The 22442-nt window shown below is 39.1% G+C and overlaps 1 protein-coding gene and 1 long non-coding RNA gene across 6 annotated transcripts in view; one reads left to right on the top strand and one right to left on the bottom strand.

The window, feature by feature from the left end:
* Positions 1-271: 271 nt before the first annotated feature.
* The window catches only part of fra (neogenin protein frazzled), a 44922-nt gene continuing 22751 nt past the window's right edge, over positions 272-22442 (top strand). For all 5 annotated transcript variants that reach the window (XM_070210032.1, XM_032436610.2, XM_015174579.3 and 2 more), the window contains exon 1: positions 272-1206. In XM_070210032.1, coding sequence (XP_070066133.1) covers positions 1098-1206 — 109 coding nt within the window. In that variant the 5' untranslated portion in view covers positions 272-1097. The remainder of the gene's footprint in view (positions 1207-22442) is intronic.
* LOC138911373 (uncharacterized) lies at positions 13362-13923 on the bottom strand. Its single transcript, XR_011416918.1, has 2 exons — positions 13774-13923; positions 13362-13702 (listed from the first exon to the last, which is right to left on the bottom strand). It is a non-coding gene; the product is annotated as an uncharacterized lncRNA (long non-coding RNA).

Genomic DNA, 22442 nt, shown 5'->3' with positions numbered 1-22442 from the left:
CGTGAACTTGGCTTAAATTTAACCAATTTAATGTTTTAATTTAATTTTAATAATTAATTTAAACTACATACACAAATAGCCACAATTATGCAGTCAGTTAAACGGTTTTTAAATTTGTTCTCATGTGCTGCTGGAGAGTATCGATATGCGTATCGATACCCGCTCTCAGTCGACGCATGAAAATACGAGCGTGCATGTATTGTGCTCTCACTTGCTCTCCACTCATGCTCACACAATTCCAACGCCTGCTATAGCGCTTCTCTCGTCAGTCTCTATTTGATTTTCGTCGCGTGAGGTTGGTTGCGCGCGTCAACTGTGCAAAGTGCATGGAATTGTTGTGTAAAAAACGCGCTTAAATTGAAAGAAATGTTAATGCAATGCACTCAAATTATAAAATATAAATTATAGCATGTGTTTGGCTGTAGCAAGAGCTATTGATTTAATTCACAAATCGAGTGCAGAGCATGAATTGAGAAATAATAAAATTCGCAACGCAAGCCTGCGGCCAGACGACGCAAACGTTAGTTAGAGCGAGACAACAATACTGTCTGCGCAATTTGTTGATGCCGTTTTTGTTGTTGCCTGGCGCCTATTCCCATATGTAGTTGTTGTTGTTCTTGTGCTGGATGTGCGTGTGTTTTGTTTGTGAAAGAACCAAAAAAAAAAAAGTGCACAGCCAAAAAATAAAAACGCATAAATTGAATTTGTTATTGTTGCAGCCGGCAAAACAAACACACAAATTGCAGCAGCGCCAAGTTGAATGAATAAAACGAAAGCGAAAAACGAAAAACGAAACCAAGCCATAAAATTCGGCGAATACACAACAAAAGTAAAGAGTAAAGGGAGCGCATAATAATAATAATAAGAATAATAATAATAAGTGTGTGTAGAAGGAATGCGTAGAATTTGTAGAATGTTTGTGCAAAAGTGACAACGAAAAGGAAACCAAAAGAAAACGAAACCAAAGCCAAAGCCCGTTAAAATGCAGCAGAATAAAAACAAAAACTAAAACGGAACAAAAACCGTTACCATTCAATTTAAAGCAAAAGTCTACACAAAAAAAAAAGGAAAAAATCAAAGAAACGGTTTCAATTAAAATGTCAACAAAAATGGCCAAAACACACGGATTTAACTGGATGTGGCTGTGGATTTGGTTCGGATTCCCTCTGCTGCTGCAGCTGGCAACAGTTTCGCAAGCGAGTCAAGGTAAGCGAATCGATTACGAATACGAATACTTATCTTTAATGTACAGTTAGCCCTAACCTTATCATCAGGCTCAGGTGACAGATTGTCTGGCTGGCCGACGTGCAAACGGGCAGGTTTTTCATTTTTTTGCAAAACTATTATTTGCCAAATTAGTTTATTTTATGTCAATAGATGATAAGCCCCAACTTTAATCATACCAAACCCTTTCGATAATAACGTTTTACATATTAGCCTTTGCCTCATGCCCAACAATTGACGCAATTCGGGAACTTTTTGCAATCACGAATCACACGATTTTTAGCCATATGCTAGTCATACATTATCGAGCTGTTCGCGATAATTAAAGTGATGTAGAGCACTCTATAGATAAGACAAGGACGTTGCAAATTACAGTAGCTGCTCGATAATTGAAACTGATATCAAAGAAAATTACAAGCTATAAGAGCTTTACATAAAATAGGTCGAGCAATAATGCAAAATTGGGTTTAATGGGTTTGAATTGTCGATAAACTAGAATAATTGCCACCAATTCGGAGTATTCGGAGAACAATTTCGGAGTATTTTTAAAAAGAAACTATGAATATAGATTCGACAATTTTTAATTAATGATAATCTAAAATAATTACTGACTGACAATTCGGAGTATTCGGAGAACTATTTCGGAGTATTTTTGAAAACAAACTATCGATATGGATAGGTGCGCATAAAAGAGGGGTATTGAAATACGACCCGCTCTCAAAAGGAGCCATTTGTTGATTACTTAAGGAAAATCAACTTTATTATCTTTTTTTTTGGCCTTCGAGCATTTTTTTTAATGAGTTCCGTTCGAGTCATTCGTGTATTTGAGACGCACATTTGTGTGTGTTGTGTTATCCAAGAATGTGCAAAATGTTTAAATATGTGGCTCATTTTTATTTACAAGCCATCAACTCGAAACGCATCAGTTTCGATAAACGCGTAGGCTACTCGACTTTTGGATACCCTTTTCCAAGCTTTCCAGCTGAAACTTCTAGAAATTCGTGTTCTTGTTGGGCAAACATAGTTGAATCTAATAAAGTCTCACTGAAAAACAAAAGAACTCGACTAGTGGATACCCTGTACACATTTTACCCTATATCAACTTTTTCAACTGAACATCCTTAGAATTCTTAGATAAACGAGTCGAATATGTCTTTCTACAAAGCAAAAATAGTTGAATGTGATATATACGCAAAAGTACTCGACTCGTTGATACCCATTACCATGTTTTCCAACGGAACTTTCTAAGAATTCTTAGATAGATAAGTCGAATATGTCCTTTTACAGGTCTTACATAGTTGGATTTGATGTAGACGCTTTCAAAAACGTTAGAACTTGACTTGTGGATACCCTATACAACATTTTCTTTCTGTATTGCGCTCTTGTAAGCACTCAGCGAAATAAGTAGACTCTCTATTTTACAGTCTCGTACTGGGCATAAATACCTGAATACGACGCTTAAACAAAATGAATTCCCATAAACAACAAGTGTCTTGCTAAGGCACAGGTAGGCAGAAACAGGTCAAATATCCGCATTGTTGTCAGGTGAAACGCATTAACTGATTAATTTTCCACAGGCAAGAGCTCGCGTAATTCAATTTTAGCTCGGTATCTGGAAATATACATCAGCTCCTTAAATCCACACAAAATGCGCAAATAATGCAAACAAATTAAATGCCCGTCTACCAAATTCGGGGATATAAAAATTGCCGTCAACTCCCTTAAACAATGCACGGCTTAAGTTCGTGGGGTGCCTGGCATTTATCACTGCCAGCCCAAAAAATGAACATCCCCGAAAAGTGGGAAAAGTGGAAAAAGTCAGGGTCTTGTCTAAACAAGAAAAACAAAATGATAAGCTGTTCCCGTTGCTGGCGTGTGCTTTATCGGACAACTTTCGGCTAAAATACATATGCAAATTGCGTGTTACGGGATGTCAGTATTTGGGTCAAACTCCAAAGTCCAGGGGTTAAGGTTTGTCCAGAGTTGAAAAACTAGCCAAGCGCCCGACTTAACTGAAAGTGAAATTTATCATAGCTAAAGCCAGACATTGACTTATAATACCATATTTTTTATAAACTAAAGCAGGACAACAGAAAAGGACAGTTTGCACAAAACTAGTCTTCGATGAGCTAGGTTTAGATTAAACAAGTAAGATTAATTTACTGTAATTAATTTAATTGCAGAATAAGTCGAGAAGAGCTCAAAACAAGCTGTTAGGAAATCGTCCAGAAATTGATTCACAATAATGTATAAATAATAATTAAAAGACGTTCAAAATTGGGAGTTCAGTAGAAAATATTAAGCTCAGCTCCAAAAGAGAAGATTAAAGCTGCAAATGAATCAAATGAAATAAAATTGATTGAAGTTAAAAATTAATTGTTATAGGAAACAATTGAATTTATTAAAAAAATATAAATTTAAAACAGTTGATAAAATAAAGTACAGAATTAATCTATTTTAGATTGTGTACTGTAGTCCTCCAGATAGAAGCAAAGTAAATGCAACATTTACTTCCAATTTGTGGCAGTGTATTACAAAATGAAAAGGACATGGAAGGCTGCTCTAAACATAACTTTGGCACGCATTTCTGGCCTGTCTTTTGTAAGTCAGCGCCAATTGTTGGGCACAGGTTGGCTTTAATAATACAAAATACGCTGGCTCAAAGCGTTGATTACACACACACTGGCACACATACAGACGCGCTTAATTAATGGCCAGGCCAGTAATTAAAAAAATCTTAGTACCACACAGCAGCAACAATGATGAGCTGGGTGCAGCCCGCAAGCAAAGCCGAGTAAATTTACGTGCTCCGCTCCTGTTACCATTTGCCATAAAAGGAATCCCTTCTGCTCCTTTTTTCACATTTTACTTTTAATGGTCATAATTCTTTGTTTAGTGCCTGCCCCCGTGAACTGTGACAATTGTTTTCGTGCCCACGCTTTGTGCTGGCATATCCTGTGCGAATCCTGGCCAGCTACAGACCAGACCAGACCCAGCCCGACCCTATCCGACTCGACCGCCAGCATATTTGGCCGCATTACGTGTTATACGATATGAGTGACATGTTATTCTAATTTCACACCCCTTTTTGAAGGGTGCGCTGTCGCCGTCATAAAACATTTCCATATGGTTCGGGGCCTTCGGGCAGTGTCGCAATGTGTACACAATGTACATAAATAAGCAGCCGGAGAAAGAGAGTGAAACTGGGAAGTGGAGAGGCGACGCAGCGCGCCCGGAATGAGGTCATTTCTTTCGTTTCGAGTCTGACGACGTCTCCCAACTAATTACAGCCGTTTGCCAAGTGTCTCGAGGCCCGGAAATTCGCCAGACCAGGCTAACAGTTGGCTCCTGTCGTTCAATTCCTTTACCGTTCTGTCAATTTTCAATCAGTGCAAACAAAATGACATGGCCAGCTCGTGCTGTGTGCACCCTTGAGGTGCAAAAAGGGCTCAGAAGTGAATCGAAGTCTTTGTCGTCGGTTTGTGCCATGTTTTGCTACGGATGCACATTGTCTGCCTGAGCTGTTGCTTGTGTACTCTTCGCTTGGCTCTGGCTTTGACATTGTTCAAGGTTGCACTTTGCAAAATACGTTCCTCATCGACTCAATCCTCAATCATGTTTGCCCATAGATAAAGGAAAACCTGTCGAGAGAAGACAAGAAAACGAATAAGTGAGCTGCCCTGAGACGTCCAATCAGAGTTCGACTTCGCTGTGATGCGAATAATTAAACAATTATAGAAGACATGTACAGGTTTTTTGCTAAACTTTTATTGAATTGGAGTTATATGAATAGCTCTTTATGCATAGCTATTAACAAAAGAAAATGTGAGTTGAGAAGAAACCATTTTCTGGTACATATATGTTCTATATCAATCAAGTAAAAAGATAGCTTAACAAAAAAATTAATTTGCATTTTGTTTTAATCACATCTTATAAGGAGAAAATCCTGCATAAGCTTACCGAACTCTTCGTTCTGTTAACGTAAGCTCCTGTTACCATCAATTCTGTTAGATAACAGACGTGTAACATTTTATCAAAACAAATGCTAACAAATGTTAACATTTTGGGTTAATTTACATAAAATCTCAATGCACAAATGTTAATATTTGCTTATCTTAGAAAGGTGTGTGTGTGTGTGAAAATGTAATTTTTTTTTTTTCACATATGACTAATTAGGTTTGCCTTCAAAGGGGAAATTGTTATGGATTGTCATTAGCGCCCCAGCTGTGCATAAAAATGAAAATTCAAATAAAATGCAATGGCAAAAATGAATTTTAATTTGCGCAGCACATAAATTATTCACACGAAAAGCAATGAAGGCATTTTCGACATGTCATGTCGTTATTTCTTTACCTTTTTCTTTTTAATTTTATTTTGTTTTTTCGAGGCATTTTTATGGTCTGACCACAGCAAGAACAAAATTGGTTGTTGGGAAGTGGCAGCAACATTTCTCAAAAATGAGCGAAAACAACAGCAACCGAGTTTTTGAGAGACTCTCCATCTCTCTCACTCTCTTTCTCACTCTCTCTCTGTCTCTGTCTCTTTCTCTCTGACGCCCTCGCCTGTGCAGCAAATGCAATTTGGGCCGAGCTGTTTTTCGTTTTAACCAATTCCAAAAGACAACATGAATAATTCACAACAAAAACAACAACAAAACATCAGCAGGAGAAATCCCAAAACACAAAATCCGAATCGAGGTTCTTGCTTGATGCGGCTGCCTTCGCCTCTGCCTCTGCCACTGCCACTGCCTCTGCTGCTGCAGTTGCAGTTCAACGCACCCGAATTCCCCGCAGAACAGCAACAAGAACAACACCTACAACAACAAGAACAACAACAACAACAACAACAACAAGCAACTGCCATATCTGGTCAGAGCTGTTCTCGGGTCCTGATCTCAAGGCAAAGCAAGCCCCCGAAAGCAGCCACAGGCTAAATGAATGGCAACAGGAAATCGCATAAAATGCACTTTATTTTCATTTGCAATTACGAATGGCATTGGCAATGCACTCCATACCAAGAAGCAATATTAAACTGGGCGCTATTGCAGGCCGTGTGGGCGTGGTCGTGCAGCCAATTTGCATATAGCGTGGGAGGGCAGCCAATCAGCCGGCGCTGCAGCGGCATCCTGAACTGGAGCTGCAGCTGGAAATTAGAAGCCTTGTAAATTGTGGACACAAGACTGCATTTGCACATTTCTCTAGACGTTGCGGCCATAAAGTGTTAACTTACCAACAATTACAACAACAACAACAACAAGGAAGCAAGACGAAAGGTCAGAAGTGGAGGCGCGAACTGCAGCTCGGCGACGGATCTCGGGCCAGACCACAGACCAGGCTCCAACAAGTACTTGCCTTCAGTGTTTATACTCTATTAAAAAGAGTGAGCGAGTCTGACAAGCGTTTTCTTCATCGGCCAAGTTAGCATAAATTATCATATCAAGACATTAAGACATTTCAAAGTAAGCGTATTTGAACTTCGTTGTTCGTTCTGCGTAGAACTTTGCCATTTTCTGCCACAACTTGTTGTTGCTGCTGTTGTTGTTACTTTCATGTCCATTGCTGTGGCAAATAATATATGTATTTTGGCGAGTGAACATTTTAACGGCACTTTAAGCGTTCTTCGAGTCAGACCGAGTAATAGGTGCCAATCCCGAACAGCTTTAGGTGCAGTTGCCGGCCTTCAAAATGAAGCGCGAAACTCGCTCGTAAAATTGCAACAGCTCCCGAGCTTCGACTGAGGCTATATAAAACGACCAGAGACATTATCGGACTAGACTATGCCAATTCACTTAATCACCTTCTGCAAACGGAAGTCAACGGAGGTTCCATTTTAGCATCAACTACATTTTAAATGCAGCTCATAAAGCCAACATCGAGCAACTCCCAGCTAACAGCTTCCAGCTGGAGATGAGCCACGCCTTCATTGAGTGCATGTTGTGGCCGCAGTTGGTCAAAGAACTCAATTAAAACTTTATAAGATTAAGTTAGTCGAGTACACTCGACTGGCAGTATACCCTGTAAATCAATTAGTAGGCATACGCGTTTTTCTCTTTATTGGGAATATACTCTTGAGCAGTTTTTGTTCGTTTTCAGAATAAGGGAATTGCATTGAAAACCAGATTTGTAGAGAATAAGCAGAAGGAGTTACAAGAGCATAATTTTATTTACTATTTAAGCATTGAATACGCTATAAACCTTGTAGAGTCTTATCGATCTGAATGCTCAGGTCTGAAAAGCTAGATCCTGAAAGCAGGCATAATTGCATCTGCCAGATATTAAAATAATCTTCTGCAGAGTTCAGAACATGTTTTGATGTTATCCTGTCACGAAATCTGCATTTTTATGGGCAATGCTGGGCTGTTAGATACTCTACTTTACTCTCAGTGAGGCTTATTAGATTCTAGATGTGGCTCGTTATCCATATGAAAAATCATTTGGCTTTTCTAAACACAAACCAATTTCTCATTGTCTTCCTCTACGCACACATTTTCAATGAAAGTTGTCTTATATTATTTCTCGAGACTGATTAAGCACATAAATATGCATATACCTTACTGATTCATCTGGCGCAAGTTGATTATACTCCTTTGTTTTTGCTAGAGGGCTTTAATAACAACTTGCTTCATAATTATTTTGAAGGCACGGGCATAGTTTTCGCATTGTTGTTGTTGTTGTTGCTGTTGTGGCTGTGTCGCCGCCGTGGGGCAGCATTAATTGAAAATGCGGCAGCAAATTGAGTTGGCCATTTGGCTGGCATGTCCATGTCCATGTCTCGACAACAGTCTCGACTTGGGCGGCTTATCAGCCGCTTATCGGTCAAGCGGAGCCAACTAAACGTTTCTTGTTGCTGCCTTAAAGTAGATCGATCGTTGAATTCAATCCACTCTCCACCTCCTCACCTCCTCCTCCTCCTCCTTCTGCTGCTCGTATCTGTATCTGCAGCGTTAATCTAGCGGCTGCGATTGCCACACAAAAAGAAAATAGAACATGAAAAACGAGCGACGCTTACAACGGCGACGACAAACAACGGGCAGAGGGGGGGGGGCTTATTGTATATATGATGGGTGGTGGGGGGATGGTCGTTTTGTTGGCAACCAAGTAATTTGTTACAAGCAGCACAAGACAAAAGAAGCAGGCGCGTTGCCTGCTCAGTCGACGATCATCTGAACTGCGACTGCGACTCGAAGCGAATGCGCAGCGGCTGCTATTATTTCAATATTATCTACAAAATGCACGTACTTCATACCACTTACGAGTCGATGCCACTGTTGCAGTCCTCCTTGCCTAGGCACAGTGGTCTGAAGTCTATGGAAAGTGCAGAAAAAACATATTCACGAAATTTGGGCTCAAAAGGTTCAGAAGAAAAGGAAGAGTGACGGTAATGTCAGATAGACAGATAACAAAGAGAGAGAAAGAGAGAAAGAAAGGCAGATAATAAAGAGAGAGGGAGAGAAATAGAGAAAAAAATACAGATAGAGAACAAAGAGAGAGAGAGAATAAAGAAACAAAGGTTGATAGAGAATAAAGAGAGATCTAGGTCTATAGAATTAAGAGAGTGAAAGAGAGATGTATATAATGAGTAAAGTAATAAATATAAACATTTTTTCAATAATGAAAAAACCCTCTTTCCACGTTTACGTTACGATTTTCACATAAATATTTTGATATATGAGTTAATTGTTTCTATAAGAGGTTTTATATGAAATATCAGTAAAACTTAATTCTAACGAACTGTTTACAATTACTTAAAACCAAATAGTTGTATCAGTTTGTGCTGTGTTTATTTTGCGTTAATCAATAAATTCTAAAGATATCTAAAAAAACGGACAATCAATACGCAAGAAAATAATACATATAAATATTAACCGTGCGAGAAACCAAATAATATGGTTGGGTTAGCTTAAAGAGTATTTGCTTTGTATACTTAAAAATGTGTTAGATATTCAAATATGCCAAAATTGTTGTTTGTCAGCTCGTATAGAAGTTAATGTACCACTGTGCACTGTGCTTGGCTGTTTGCACGACAACCCCGCATGGCTCCTAAGCCAGGGGCACACACACACCGCACACACACACACTTACACACACAGTCAGTGATCTTTGTTGGCAGTGTTGTGATCTTATCTCAAACGTTGTCCGTCCGTCCAAGTCGAGGACTGGCGCATTCGCGCAACTTAAGTAGGTACTAAGTGCTGCATATTTCATAGCCATGGCCCGAGCGCAGACCTGGCCCGGTTTGGTCTCTGGGCCCGGTTTGGTCTCTGGGCCCAGATCTGTTGAGCTGTTGAACTCGCGCTGTCAGATGCTTGCTGCTGCTGCTGCTCGCTATGTCTGCCATTTGTTTTGGGTTCTTTGAAAGCGAATGCAATGGCAAAAGTCGATTACAAGCGCAGTTTATGACACGCCCGTCGATATCTGATTAATGGCAATTATCTGGCCAAGAGCTGCAACAGCATCTGTTCGCTCTCTCTCTATCTCTCTGTCTGTTTGCCTGCCTTCCGCAGCTGTGTGGCATCTTCAATTGAGCTGTCATGTTCAGGTTGCTGCCACAATTTGAGTGAGTTTTGCGCTAATTTACGTGTCGCCGCAGACATTTGCATAAAGTGTTTAAAATGCGACCAGTTCGCTGAGTCGAGCGAAACGCTTTAGTTGTTCGCCCATTAGACGCTTCATTTTATGTGCGACGGGCAAACACTTGAAGCTTGATTCTCTTTTGGCCGACACTTAAGTCTGTCCCAAACAGACCAAGACTGGAATGCTGCAGCAGCCGACCACTTGAGCACTCGGCTTGAAAACTGCGTAACTTTGCAGCCAAAGCGCTGACAGCGTTTGTTTTTGTGCCAAGTCAACTTCTCATTCTGTTCTGCTTTGACGGCAATCGAGCGATATTTGGTCTGCCGTTAATAACTGACAAACCGATTTTAAGCTTAAAATGCTCTAATTTCTGAAGCATATATATAACTCTATTTGATGATAGTTTCCATTTGGGCCGAATAATTAAAGTCTGACGACAATGTACTCAATTTTCTATCTCCTCACAGAGCAAAGACACGCAGCAACGTTTACGGATATGATTTAAAGCAGATTACGATAGATTTGTTGATCGAGCAAAAGATTGCGAATATAGGACACAAAGAAATTGGAAATAAAATGCTTTCAAGAGAGGAAATTTGAATGTTATATATTTTTATATATTTCCAACTGGGTGCAGCCAGTAAAACAGTTCGGTATACTACAGCAAGAAGAATTGAAAAATGTAGTTATTTTCAGAGAGTAAATATACTTGTTCGAGATGTATATCTATTTATTTATGGAGTAGTTCCATTCTCTATTTGCTCTAAACCTTTGCGTCTGATATGCAATGCATTAACTGTAATTGTCTTTATTCTGACTTCTTTCCACATTTGCGGCTGTCGCACAGTTATGCAAATCTTGTAATGAGGTGGTAAAATACCAGACTCGACTGCACTTTTCATGTCTCTGGCAATGACACAAATTGCTTTTGTCTTCTGTCTGGCGCTGAGGCTGAGACCCCGACTCGTTGCCAAGCAGCCAAGTGCCCCATTGTTTACCCAATGCCTAATATGTTGCATGGCTCCACGTATCGTTGAATAAGGGGCATCAAATTATGCGAGTGTTGACAATGTAGCTGGTTAAAAGGCTGTAATACTAGGTTGGGCCTAACGCTCAAAAAGGTGTAATTAAGGCCAACCTCATAAGGAGAAACGAGATTAACATCAGTTTATGCAGAGTTCGTTAATAGAACAGTTTTTCGACTGGGATTTAATAATATGTCTCGCCTGAACGATATGAGAAATGTAACAAATGTAACAGCCAAAATGAGTGTTCTTCATAGTGAAAACTTTGGAAGATAAAGAGTGCGAAATAGTTGTTTTCAATAATATATATCGCCAAACTATCTTCCTAGAGAGAAGAAACATTGAATAAAATAAACAAACTAAATTACATAAAATTTGGGTAAAAATGTAGCCGGAGGATAACCGTCAACTGCATTTGAACGGTTAATAAATGGTAGCATATAAAATGCATGCTCGTTAATGTTTGCTTATAATTCTCAACTAGTATATGTTAAACGAAATAGCTGGCTTCAAATATTTAACATTCGATTAACCCGGCTGCCGTCAGTTCATAAGCCGCTTTTATGATCTCTTGGCACACTCATAACTTTCACACGCTGCCAGAAGCAAATGCCGTTAGCTGAATGTTAAACGAAGGCCAAGTAATGCACAGATGCAGTTGTTGTTGTTGTTGTTGTTGTTGCTGTCCTGCTCTGACAAGCATGAAATTGCGCGTCGTTGCTCGCACTTGAATACGAAGCGGCAGCGTCGGAGGGGCAGGAACAACAACTACAAGCGACACCCGCACTTGAACTTTTGCCCAGAGTGTTTGACATGACAGCAGAAAAGAAGAAGACGAAGCTAAAGCTAAAGAATACGCTGCTGCAAGCAGACGAGGACAGAGTGAGGACTTGGCGAATGGGGCAACAGCTCCAAATTGCCAAAGCGGAAGTCACGTCCCAGCCTAGACTCGAAGCGTGGAAGGGAAGAGCGAGAGGGAAGGGAGCAGCTGCCAAAAGGTGATTGATGCACCGTTGGAAAACCCATTTCCACTAGCATTTTGTGCGTCCAGGCTGATATTTCGCATTTAATTAAGGCTTTGCGCCGATCGGCGAAATCTCTAGCTATCGTCCTCGTATCTGCATTTGCAATATGCAAATTTATCTACTCGGTTCTCTTTTTTAGCATTTGTAGCTGCCGCAGTTGCTGTCAACTCATAAATTGCAAACTGCAGTTGCCCTCGGGGCAACAAGTTCAGGGCCAAGGCATGTGTCGCACCTCACAGAAACACACTCGCACACCTCAAATATTTCCTGTTCAAATCGTTGTTTGTTTGGTTATTTATTTATTTTTTTTTGTAAATATTATTGCTGTTCAAATATTTTACTTGACAGCCAAAGCCTCTTTGGAACGCAACGCAATGTGCGACATTCGGCTCGAAAACTAACCTGTAAATATTTGCGGCATTATCATATGACAGAGTCCAAACAAAGGCCTTAATACGTTCGACTAGACATTTGACTAGCATTGCGACTACCATTCGGGAGTTCCCATTCGCTCCGTTTCGGTTCCCTTGGCAAATGCAACATTAATCTTTGTTGATGCTAGAAATAAACATTGAGGCGCACTGAAAAAGCAGACTGGGTTCTCTTGCAATCCCAGTGAAGTCATCTAATTGGCTGTCGAATGGCTTTTGACCCTTAGCTGGTTCAATAAACTGCGCTATTTGTTTTATTGATTGGCTTATCAGCTCTTCGGGCTGTTCTTAGAGGAGTTCGCTATGCGGCCTCTTTTAATACTCTGGAAATAAAGTGCTATGCATTTTCGAAATACTCTTGATCATGGAGTTAGGAACTTTTATTTTGTGTATTTACTCATCTTAATATTTGTGGATCAACCTACCTATTTGAACGTTAAACTAATATTACTGTAGAATTGAACAATACGTTTTTGTCCATGACAATCGATCGATTTCCAGACATTCCTGGGTATAAAGGGTATCTCACAGTTCGTTATTTCTTATTTTATATTTATATTTATTTCTTTTATATTCTAGCTCTATTCATATTTTAATAACAGTTTACAGAGTATCTAATTATTGAGAATTATCAATATTTCAATAACAGATAACAGAGTATCTCTTGAACGATCATTCACATGCAGCTATTTGCTCGGTCTTAAACGTATCAGAGTATAAATACAAAACTTGACAATGTGACTCGATTCCACTTCCATCGACCATTAAATTGTAGATCATATATTGTCAATGATTGCTTTTTCACTTATTTTTTTTTTTATTGTGAGGATGTCGTTTTTGCGAAAGTTTGTCTCGGAGAGTATAGTCTATATCGCCGAGAAGATAAACATTTGGGACACACAACAATCAATCATTTTTATTGTTTTGTTTATTGTTTATTTAATTAAAAGTCTTTCCAAATTTTGCATATATCAAACTTCTCCTGGGAGTTGTTGAATACTCAATCTGGGCGGTAAATTTTAACTTCAACTTAGACATGCGTGTTAAGTTAACTTTCTAATAAACTTATGCTCCGGCTTCAACTTTCAATTTCAATACATATAATTTATTACTTTAATAATTATTAGATACATGTCAGTTTTACTATAGTTGACAGGGTATCTCACAGTCTCATATTATCATTTTTATCAAAAAAATAACTTTTTACTTATATCGGCGTACAAACATAAGAACAGATAACGTGACTCGACTCCATAGCTCCTCGGGCCCTCGTTTATTGATCTGGAGATAACTTTTTGGTTTTGTGCCGTGGGTCAATTTGAGAGTTTTTTATTTTTTCGAAATTTTGTTTTTATTTTTTTGTACGCTGTGCGTGCCGCGTCACAGCCCCAAGAGGAGGGAGTGTGTACGGTTGGTGTCTGAGACTGAGGGGTAATAAATAAAAGTGAGTATACTCATATGCACTCACAATTTATGAGTGGAGCCGAATACAGACTGTGAGCATTATTCCAAACGCTGCCACTGGGCATTAGGCACATCCATAACGCATTATGGCAACGCTTTCTATTTACGAAAGTTGTTATTGCACCGACCGAACACCTTCAAATTGGTCAGGTTAGAGTTCAGCAGCCAACTCTCGGCTACTTATTAGATCGAACCTCAGTCATATTGCGTTTCCATTGACCACTTTTCCACAGCAGTCACGTAGCTGCCGCTGCAATCAATACGGATTTGATTCAGTTGATGAGTTCCCATTATTCATGGTCTACAATTGTTGCAATTTGAATATACGTTTTGAGGTTTTTACTGCTTGAGGTAAGAGTCGGGATTGGTCGACCAGGAAATGCCCTGAGCTGCCATTACAAACATTTTAGCCTTTTATACACTATTTGCTGCTTCTGCCATTTCTCTGCTCTTTAGTAAATGCTTAATTAAAAAAGTTCGGTGCTTATTGTCCGATCTTTTTGAAATTGAATGAATAGGCAGAAGGCTAAGGCTGGATCGACTCGTCTTTCTACTCTTAAATTCTTTCTCTTAAATACATTTGCACAATAATAAAATACCTCTTATAACCATTTAAAACAAAAAATTCAACTAGGCTCAAGTTCGACTTTCCATACCCCACAACGAGCTGTCTCATCATACATTTTGACATCTTTGTTCCAGTTGTTCCTTTTTTAACAAACTGTCTTGAGTTGGCACTTGTTGGTATTTTGTTCAAAGAGACATTTATATATATATGTGTATGCCAATGAAAGTGTCTTCCAAAAGTGCTTCAGACCTGCTTGAAGTGCATTTTCTAAGAATTTAGCTTGTTGCTCGAGTGTTGTTCAAAATGTAAACTTTATTCGTTGTGCATATGATGTTTAGTTGAAGCCTTTTGCTGTTGAATTAGAAACTATGTTCAGAGCACATTTAATATTTCATTTTATATGGACTTTATGCACTGTGAGCTGTTGTTTTTGTGGCTTTGCATTTACATGGATTTGGCAAACAAAATTGGGCGGCTTTGGCTGACCAACTTGCAGCGCTGTTGCACTTGCATTTGTTATAGTTGTTGTTGTTGTGATTTGGCCGCAAACATATTTTGATCAGAGCCTGCAACGAGGCGCCTATCTAATGCGGTCAGTGTGGCGACTCTGTGGGCTGTGCCAGCGGCAACAGCAGCCGCAACATTCGGGCCAAATGCGTGTGGGCAGGCCATAAAAATAATTGACAAAACAAAAAATAACAAACTTAATGCGACTGCAAAAATTAAATACAAAATTGACGCCGGCTCATAAAACATGCCAAAAGAATGCACACAAAGTGAGAGTCAGAGAAGAGAGGGATTAGAAGCGGGCTGCACTGAGTGCCATTTGAACTTAACCCGCAGTTAAACAAGCTGAAGAGGAAGCTGTGCGTGTGTGTGTGTGTGTGTGTGTGTGTAGTTTAGCAGACACATAATTCATACATTCACAAGCAAGTATCGATTTTTTTTCTTGTACTTGTAGCTGCCCCAACTGTGCAGGACTCGAAAGATTCAGCTGTTGGTTCCGTCTCGCAATATTTTTACGATTTGCAACAGACGTTTGGCAGTCGACAGCGCGCCCAAACTGCCGCATCTAAGCGCCTTTCAACAGCTTCACTTTATTATATATATATATATACTTACAGAATCAGATATATATATATATACGCATATACTTGTCTACATAGAAGCTGTGCTGTGTTTGTTGCTGCGGTCGACCCCAACACGACAAATGTTTTGACGCACAGTCCCAGACCCCAGCTGGGGTGTTGGGGCGGCTCTTCGGGTTCGGGTCAGGCCATTAAGTACAGAGCGAGAGAGTGTGCTAGCAGGGGTGGCAGGGGGATTGGGCGGGCACACAGAAGTCATTGAAAATGTTTTCTGTTTGCTGATGATTCAGAAAAGCAGCAGAAAAAAAAGTGAAACGTTTCGCATTGCCTTTAAAAATTCCTTTACGCTCCGAATGCGAGTTTTATGATCATCTGTGGAGCGCTCCTGATGTGGGCTATGGCGCACATAAACATGGGCGCCCTTTTTTTTTTTTTGTTTTTTTTTTTGTTTTGGCTACCTAAAGCAAAAGCAAAAGCCTTTTGTTTTTAATGGGTTTTGAGTGTTTTGAACCTGGGTCATAAATAATAATGCACGACAAAATCAGATGATTTACTTGGCTCTGATGACACTTTGCAGGGCCATAATTTGTTGCCAGCTCAACCGTGCACCGAATCGAATGTGTTATCAGTGCTTCCCCAGCACAAACGCCCCCCCGACCCACAACACCCCACTTCTACATTGTCTACTCCTACAAATGTGGGCGTGACTGCAACAATAAAACATTTTTTGTTCAAACTTTGTGAACAGCGACAGGGCCATTAAATCAAATTGTAGTTTCATGTTTGTGCGTGAATGTTTTATTGAGAGAGGGCGCACATTAGCTGTAAATTATGTAAAAATAAAAAGAATTCAAATTAACAAGCTTTCAATTTTATTTGTTTTTCTATCTATTTTCAGGTAAGCCAATTGTTATTTAATTACAAACTAATATCGATCTGAAATAACGGGGTAAGTGGGGATAGCACAAAATGAAACAGATCTACCTACTTGTTAATATATATTCATATAATTTAATATATGGTGCATACTATGCAATAAGAAAATATTTAAGTAAAAAAAAATCCCAACACAATCTCTTGCCTGAAACTAAACATTCAAATCGTGCTTCTTATAACTTTCTGTCAGAGAACCTTTTCAAATTTGAAACCAAAAATTTGCCTATCCATATTTGGACTCGGAAAGCATTATTAGTATTTTTTTTTATTATTAATTTCCTTATGTAATTGGGTTTATAGTTGTTCTCTTTATATGCCTATCCACACACTTACAAACCCTTCCATTTATAGTTTTAATGCATTAACTTGTATGTTAATTCATTTTTCTTACTTTTCCACCTGTCGAAACTCTGCTCATAAACGATATAAGCAACCCATCTATCAATCATTTTCTATTTTCAATTTTCCACTGATTTCCTCTTTGAGTGCATCATATAAAGCAAATGCAAATGTAAGCTGTGGTGTTTTTAATACGCTGTAAAGTTGACAAAGAGAGTATATGTGGTCTGACAGTCGTTAGCATTCAATTTGTAAATTTCTTTTATAGAATGTAAATACCCTATAAAAGAAACTCAAAGGAATATCAGAATAAATTCCATTTGGAACTGATTTCTATATCTGTACAGGGTATCTGCAAGTCGTTTACTCAGCTTGCTTAGACATAGCTAATGCGGTCGTAAGTAGGCACAGGTTGTTGTTGTTCCAGATATGTTAATAATGCACGCATAAATTAGACGTCAGGTGCAATCAACACATTTTCGAAAGCGCCTCAAAAATATTGACACGAATTTGATAAAAAATATTTGTAAAAAAAATTAAAACCCGTTTGGTATGGCCAGCAGCAATTGCAGCTCTGATTACGCTCATAACTTGAGTGTCTATTTTTTTTTTTTTTTTTTTTTTTTGATTTTTATTGTGCGCCAAATTCAATTAACAGCATTCAACGTGGGCAGGCGCCAGTCAGAGGAGCTGCAGCTAGGAGCTGCTGCGTGGGATGCGGCTGCACCACCAAGTGTCTTGGCATGTTGCGGCTGCAATTGCGTAATCCGACAGGCAGGCACCACGGCCTGAGGCGTGGCCCACATGGCTGCGACAAAACTGATAAAAATGCTGCTGCTGATGACGATGATGGGTTTGGGCAGGGTGATGGAAAAAAACACGCCACACGAAACGAAAGTCTTGGCAAATTGCACATATATTAATTGCATAATTACGAGCTAACAGAGAGTAAAGGCAATTAATTTAATAGGGGACATTGCTTTAGATGCACACGTATCCCATTTAACATTTGACACCTAGTTAAATATTTTGATCAAATCAGAGCTGACAGCCACTTTGCAGTGTGCCATTTAATTAAAGCACAGTTCAAAAAGCATAAACCTTAACTAGATGTTAACTAGATGATAAAAGTCGAAAATCCTAACTAGCTGTTAAATATTAAACGAGCAAAAAGCTGCCAGCTATTCAGACTTGCATTTTAATCGATTTAAATTTAACCATATGTTTAATTTGAACTCTTAACTAACGTTGTTTGCAGTTGGGCAATACTTTGACATGAGGTTAGCTTTGACATGCGGTTTGTTTTAACGAAAAAGCGTAACTAGCTGTTAAATATTTAACACGCAGTGCTGCCAGCTGCCAATACATACTTAAAACTTGCAATTTAAGTGATTGCAATTAAACTACATGTTAAATTAAGACTCTCAGCTAACGTAATTTGCATTTGATAGCAACACTTTGACAAGAGGTTAAATATTTACGATAAAGCTTCAAGCCAATGCAACTGTTCAAGTTGAAATCAAATTTGAATTTCGTTAACAGCTTAAGTGCATTGAATTCCAATTGATTTGCATACTTTAAAATTCAATTAATTTGGAAGATGATTTGAAGCTCGTTCGGGCTCGTTCGAGCGGGGCAAACAAATTGCAAATGCTCGTGCACTTTTGTCTACTCATTTATGTAGAATGTCTGCAGAGGCGATTAAAGTGATTTACCGAGCCAACCAATGAGTCAGGAGTCGAATCGAATAGGTGCATGGCGCGGGCGCCGGACTGTGGCGGGGTGCAGCCACCCACAGAGGATGCGTCGCACTTGTCGTCAATTCACACGCTGGCCACGTAGCCAATGGAGACGTCCGACAAGTTGCCAATATTAAACGCTTCAATGGATTTTATGGAGCATAAACAGGAAATTTGCTAAAGAATGCGCAATTTGCGAGCGACAACAAAGGCGAGACGAGGGCCGGGCCAAGAGCCAAAGAGACAAACAGACAGCGGGCCAGCGGGCCATTCAGGAAGACAGGAAGACAGACAGGATGGGTCAGTTGAATAACGCATTTCCTGCTAACCATTCAGTTACAGTTACAGTTTTCATTTTCATTTCTCAGTCTGGCATTAGAAATGACTCTAAGAAATAGCATGGATAGAAAAAGGGGATAACTATGGGCGGCGCCCGACAATTAAATGCCCTATCAATTGGAAAATTACATATAGGTTTCTTAAGAAATGATAAGAAACGAATAGTCTGGCAGATATAAAAAATCTACCGTGCAAACAAATTCGACTTACAGCTCGATTAAATATGTTTTAGTTTAGGATATAGACGAAAAACTTGGGTTGTTTTTAACATTAGCGAAGGATCTTTTATAAATTACAACAGAATATATAATTGCATAGTATAGAAAATATAGGGCTTAACTACACACTTCTGCACAAATTTAATACGCCCTTTTCCAAATATTACAGGCTTACAGGGTATACTGAGCTGAGTTTAATGAAAAGTAACGACACGATAATGCTCAACAGCTGACTAAAGTTTGACTTCATTCATTGCTTTGCCTGGGTGTGCGTGTGTGTGTGTGTAACAGTGTGTGTGTGTGGTCGTCATGAAACCATAAAACATTAATTTCAATTGAAAGAATTACAATGAAGGAAGCAGTCACGGTATTCGTTAGACAGTTTACGGTATTTAATAGCCCCGAGTTCCCCAACCAACATGCATATGTAGAACCTCACGTAAACCGAATTGAATGGGTCTGGAAATGAAGTAAAGCCGTTTGTCTATGGATAACTGCTATGTAAGTGTGTGAGTATGTGTGCGTGTGTGTGGCTGGAGCTGGGATACTATAATACGTAATTAATTTGTTAGGCACAGTCAGCGAGCAAGTTGGGAAACAATGTTGGGAAAAAGTTAACAGAAGCAGCAGCTGTTGTCCATGTACCAAACGCAACTAACTCAAAAACAAGAAAGAGTCGTCCTTAACTAAAGGATACCCCTTTACCCAAATCGGAAAGAGATAGAATAGTTGTCATATATTCGCATAAAGGTCGAAGGTGAAATGCTCAATATGAATATACTATGCTAGAAGTATACACTAAAAGTATGTACTATACAAAAAATATGTACTATGCTAGAAGTATGTATATGCTTAGAACTAGAAGTTTATACAGCATTAAAAGTAAATGCCAATCTAGAAGTATGTATTATACAAGAAGTATATACCAGACTAGAAGTTAATACAATACTAGAAGTACGTATTATAGTAGAATATACTCTTCTATTTCGATACCGATTCAGACGAACGACTACTGATCGCGAATATATATATACTTTATTAGGTTGGGTGTGCTTCCTATGGCCTATTACATACATTTGCCCAAACCTAATATACCCCGTTCTACCATATTCAATACGTACAAGGTATAACAACAGCAGGCACAAAAACAACAACAAATGTATATTAATTAGCAAAGGACACAAACTTCAGTTTTTGATTACAATTTAACTTTTCACAAATTGCATTTTACATATAGTACATCAACCATGATATGCCACAAGTAATACAATTTGTTGTGCAGCACTTGCTATTGCTATCTTTGTCTATGCACTGCAGCTATCTCTTTCTAATGCTGCTGCATCATGTGTCAAAATCTGTCAGCAGCACTTAACCTTAGGCATAACTCAGTGTTCGGTGGTGAGAAAGTTGACATCAATTTCAATTTTCAAAATATTTTAGCTATTTTTGGCTTTCAGACTTCTTCACAAATGTTGCTCTCGCTCTTATTATTGTCATTGTTCTTGTTGTTGTTGTTGTTGTTGTTGTAACTTCCGCTTGGGCGCTTTAATTTGTTTTAATGCTGTTAAATTATAATTCCCATTTATAGATACAAGACGTACATATACATATATATAACGCCCCCGTGGGGTTCTGTCTGTGATAATATTTTGAGTGCTTCTCAAGTATCTCGCCCTTTCTCTCTATCATCTATCATCTACATATAACTACGATGGTTTTCTGCTTCTGTCTCTGTGTGTGTTTCTTACAATTGCCCTTGGCTACTTGCTACAGTTTGACATAGTTACCAATCGAGTTATAGACAACTTTTAAGACTTGCCACACAATGTTGCATATGCGTGGCTTGCGGAAATTGAAACGCTTTAAGGTCATAAATTTGAGCCGTCTTTCGGGCTACGATTTGAGCAATGGCTGCTTAGGAGCTGCTCCCTCCCCAAGGACCAATGACTGAATATGGCAAACAGCTGTGCGAGGGCGGGCCCAACTGGAGAGAGCTGCTAGGGATTGAAACATCTGTCTGGCTGATCCGATGCATCATTGTTGTTTCGGGGGTGTTTTTGTTGTCTGTGCTCCGTTTTGTATTCCATGTCGTATGCCATTACGAAAAGAAACAATTTGGAACACAAACAGGCAGCACACAACGTCTACAGTAGACAATGCCTAAAAGTAATTTTGAAAATGAAATTTGCAGGTGTACAATATCTTGGGATTAACTGCAGCATACCTTTTTCAAAGCGATACTTGAAAGTAATCCCTTTTGAAAAATTTATAAAAAACGAGGAAAATCGATTTGCTGCTTAAAAGTTATGATGGATAGAATGTCTGAAGATTTATAAGAATTCGAATATTCTATTACCAGCCTAATAACATTTTTCTAGACTCTCTTGCAAGCTCTTTAGTGCTTCCCATTTCCCAAACAATTTGTGGAATTAAACATAAAATTATAGGAAATATAAATAAAACAGCTGTATTCATCTTTCAAAAAAATATAATTAAAATTCTTGAAATATCTGTCTTTTATTGGGCTACAAAATCTCTTAGCTCCCTTAAAGGAATCTATACAAAAATTTGTGTCACAAGCGTCATTAAAAGAAAAATATAAAAAATATATCAAAAATGTTGGTATTTCTTCTGAGATATTAATAAGATTTAAGTTCGAAGCACATTTTCAATCAAAAAGAGTTAGCCCTTTATATATAATTCTCACCGAATCGACAGAGCCCTGATAGTTCAAAGTCTAGCAAACGTATTTATTATTACTTAGTATACATCGCGTTGAAGTGCCAGACAAATCGAAATGCTTTCAAAAACGATTATTTGTAATAAAGCCACAATTGCCAATAAAGATGAAGAGTATGAACGCAATTCCATTGAAAATTGAGCAAATGCCACATTGAAGTGTACGCAAGTAGCTATACAATAAAAATAAACAACAACAACAACAACAGCAAAAGCAGGGACTGTGGCAAGCTCTAGCAATGCGCGGTGTGGCATGAACTTCCTGTGGGCACGGCACAACCGATGCGAGAGGGAGGGGGGGCGGAGTAGGGAGGCGCTATGGTAGGCAGGTCTGAAGAGCATATGCTTTCGATAAATCATAAATTTATATTCTGGCGCGCTCTTTGACACAGGCAAAAGGCCGCATATCAAACGCGACTGCCATGCACCGAACCCCCCCGCCCCCAGCGAAAAGTGAACATCAAACGAATGCACAGATCGGCGGCGGGTGGTGGAGGACCAAGAGGGGAAAAGCGCAGTCGCAGCCAACTGTGAAATGCATAGATCAATTTGAAACTTTAACAACTGGCTATTAGTTTGAAAAATATGATTTTTTAAGGCGCATCGTAAACCCGCCTTTCCCTTCTCTCACGCTGCTTGCAGCAAAAAAGAAATATATCCATATTTTTACTGCCTGGGATTTAGAAACGCACCAAGCCCAAAACAAAGAGGGTGATGCCTTACCGCTCCTACCC

Source organism: Drosophila virilis, chromosome 5, assembly GCF_030788295.1.
Source record: "Drosophila virilis strain 15010-1051.87 chromosome 5, Dvir_AGI_RSII-ME, whole genome shotgun sequence".
In the NCBI taxonomy this organism is placed as follows: domain Eukaryota; kingdom Metazoa; phylum Arthropoda; class Insecta; order Diptera; family Drosophilidae; genus Drosophila; species Drosophila virilis.
Note: the sequence above shows the minus strand (reverse complement) of the source record. Positions and strands in the feature narration are given on the sequence as shown.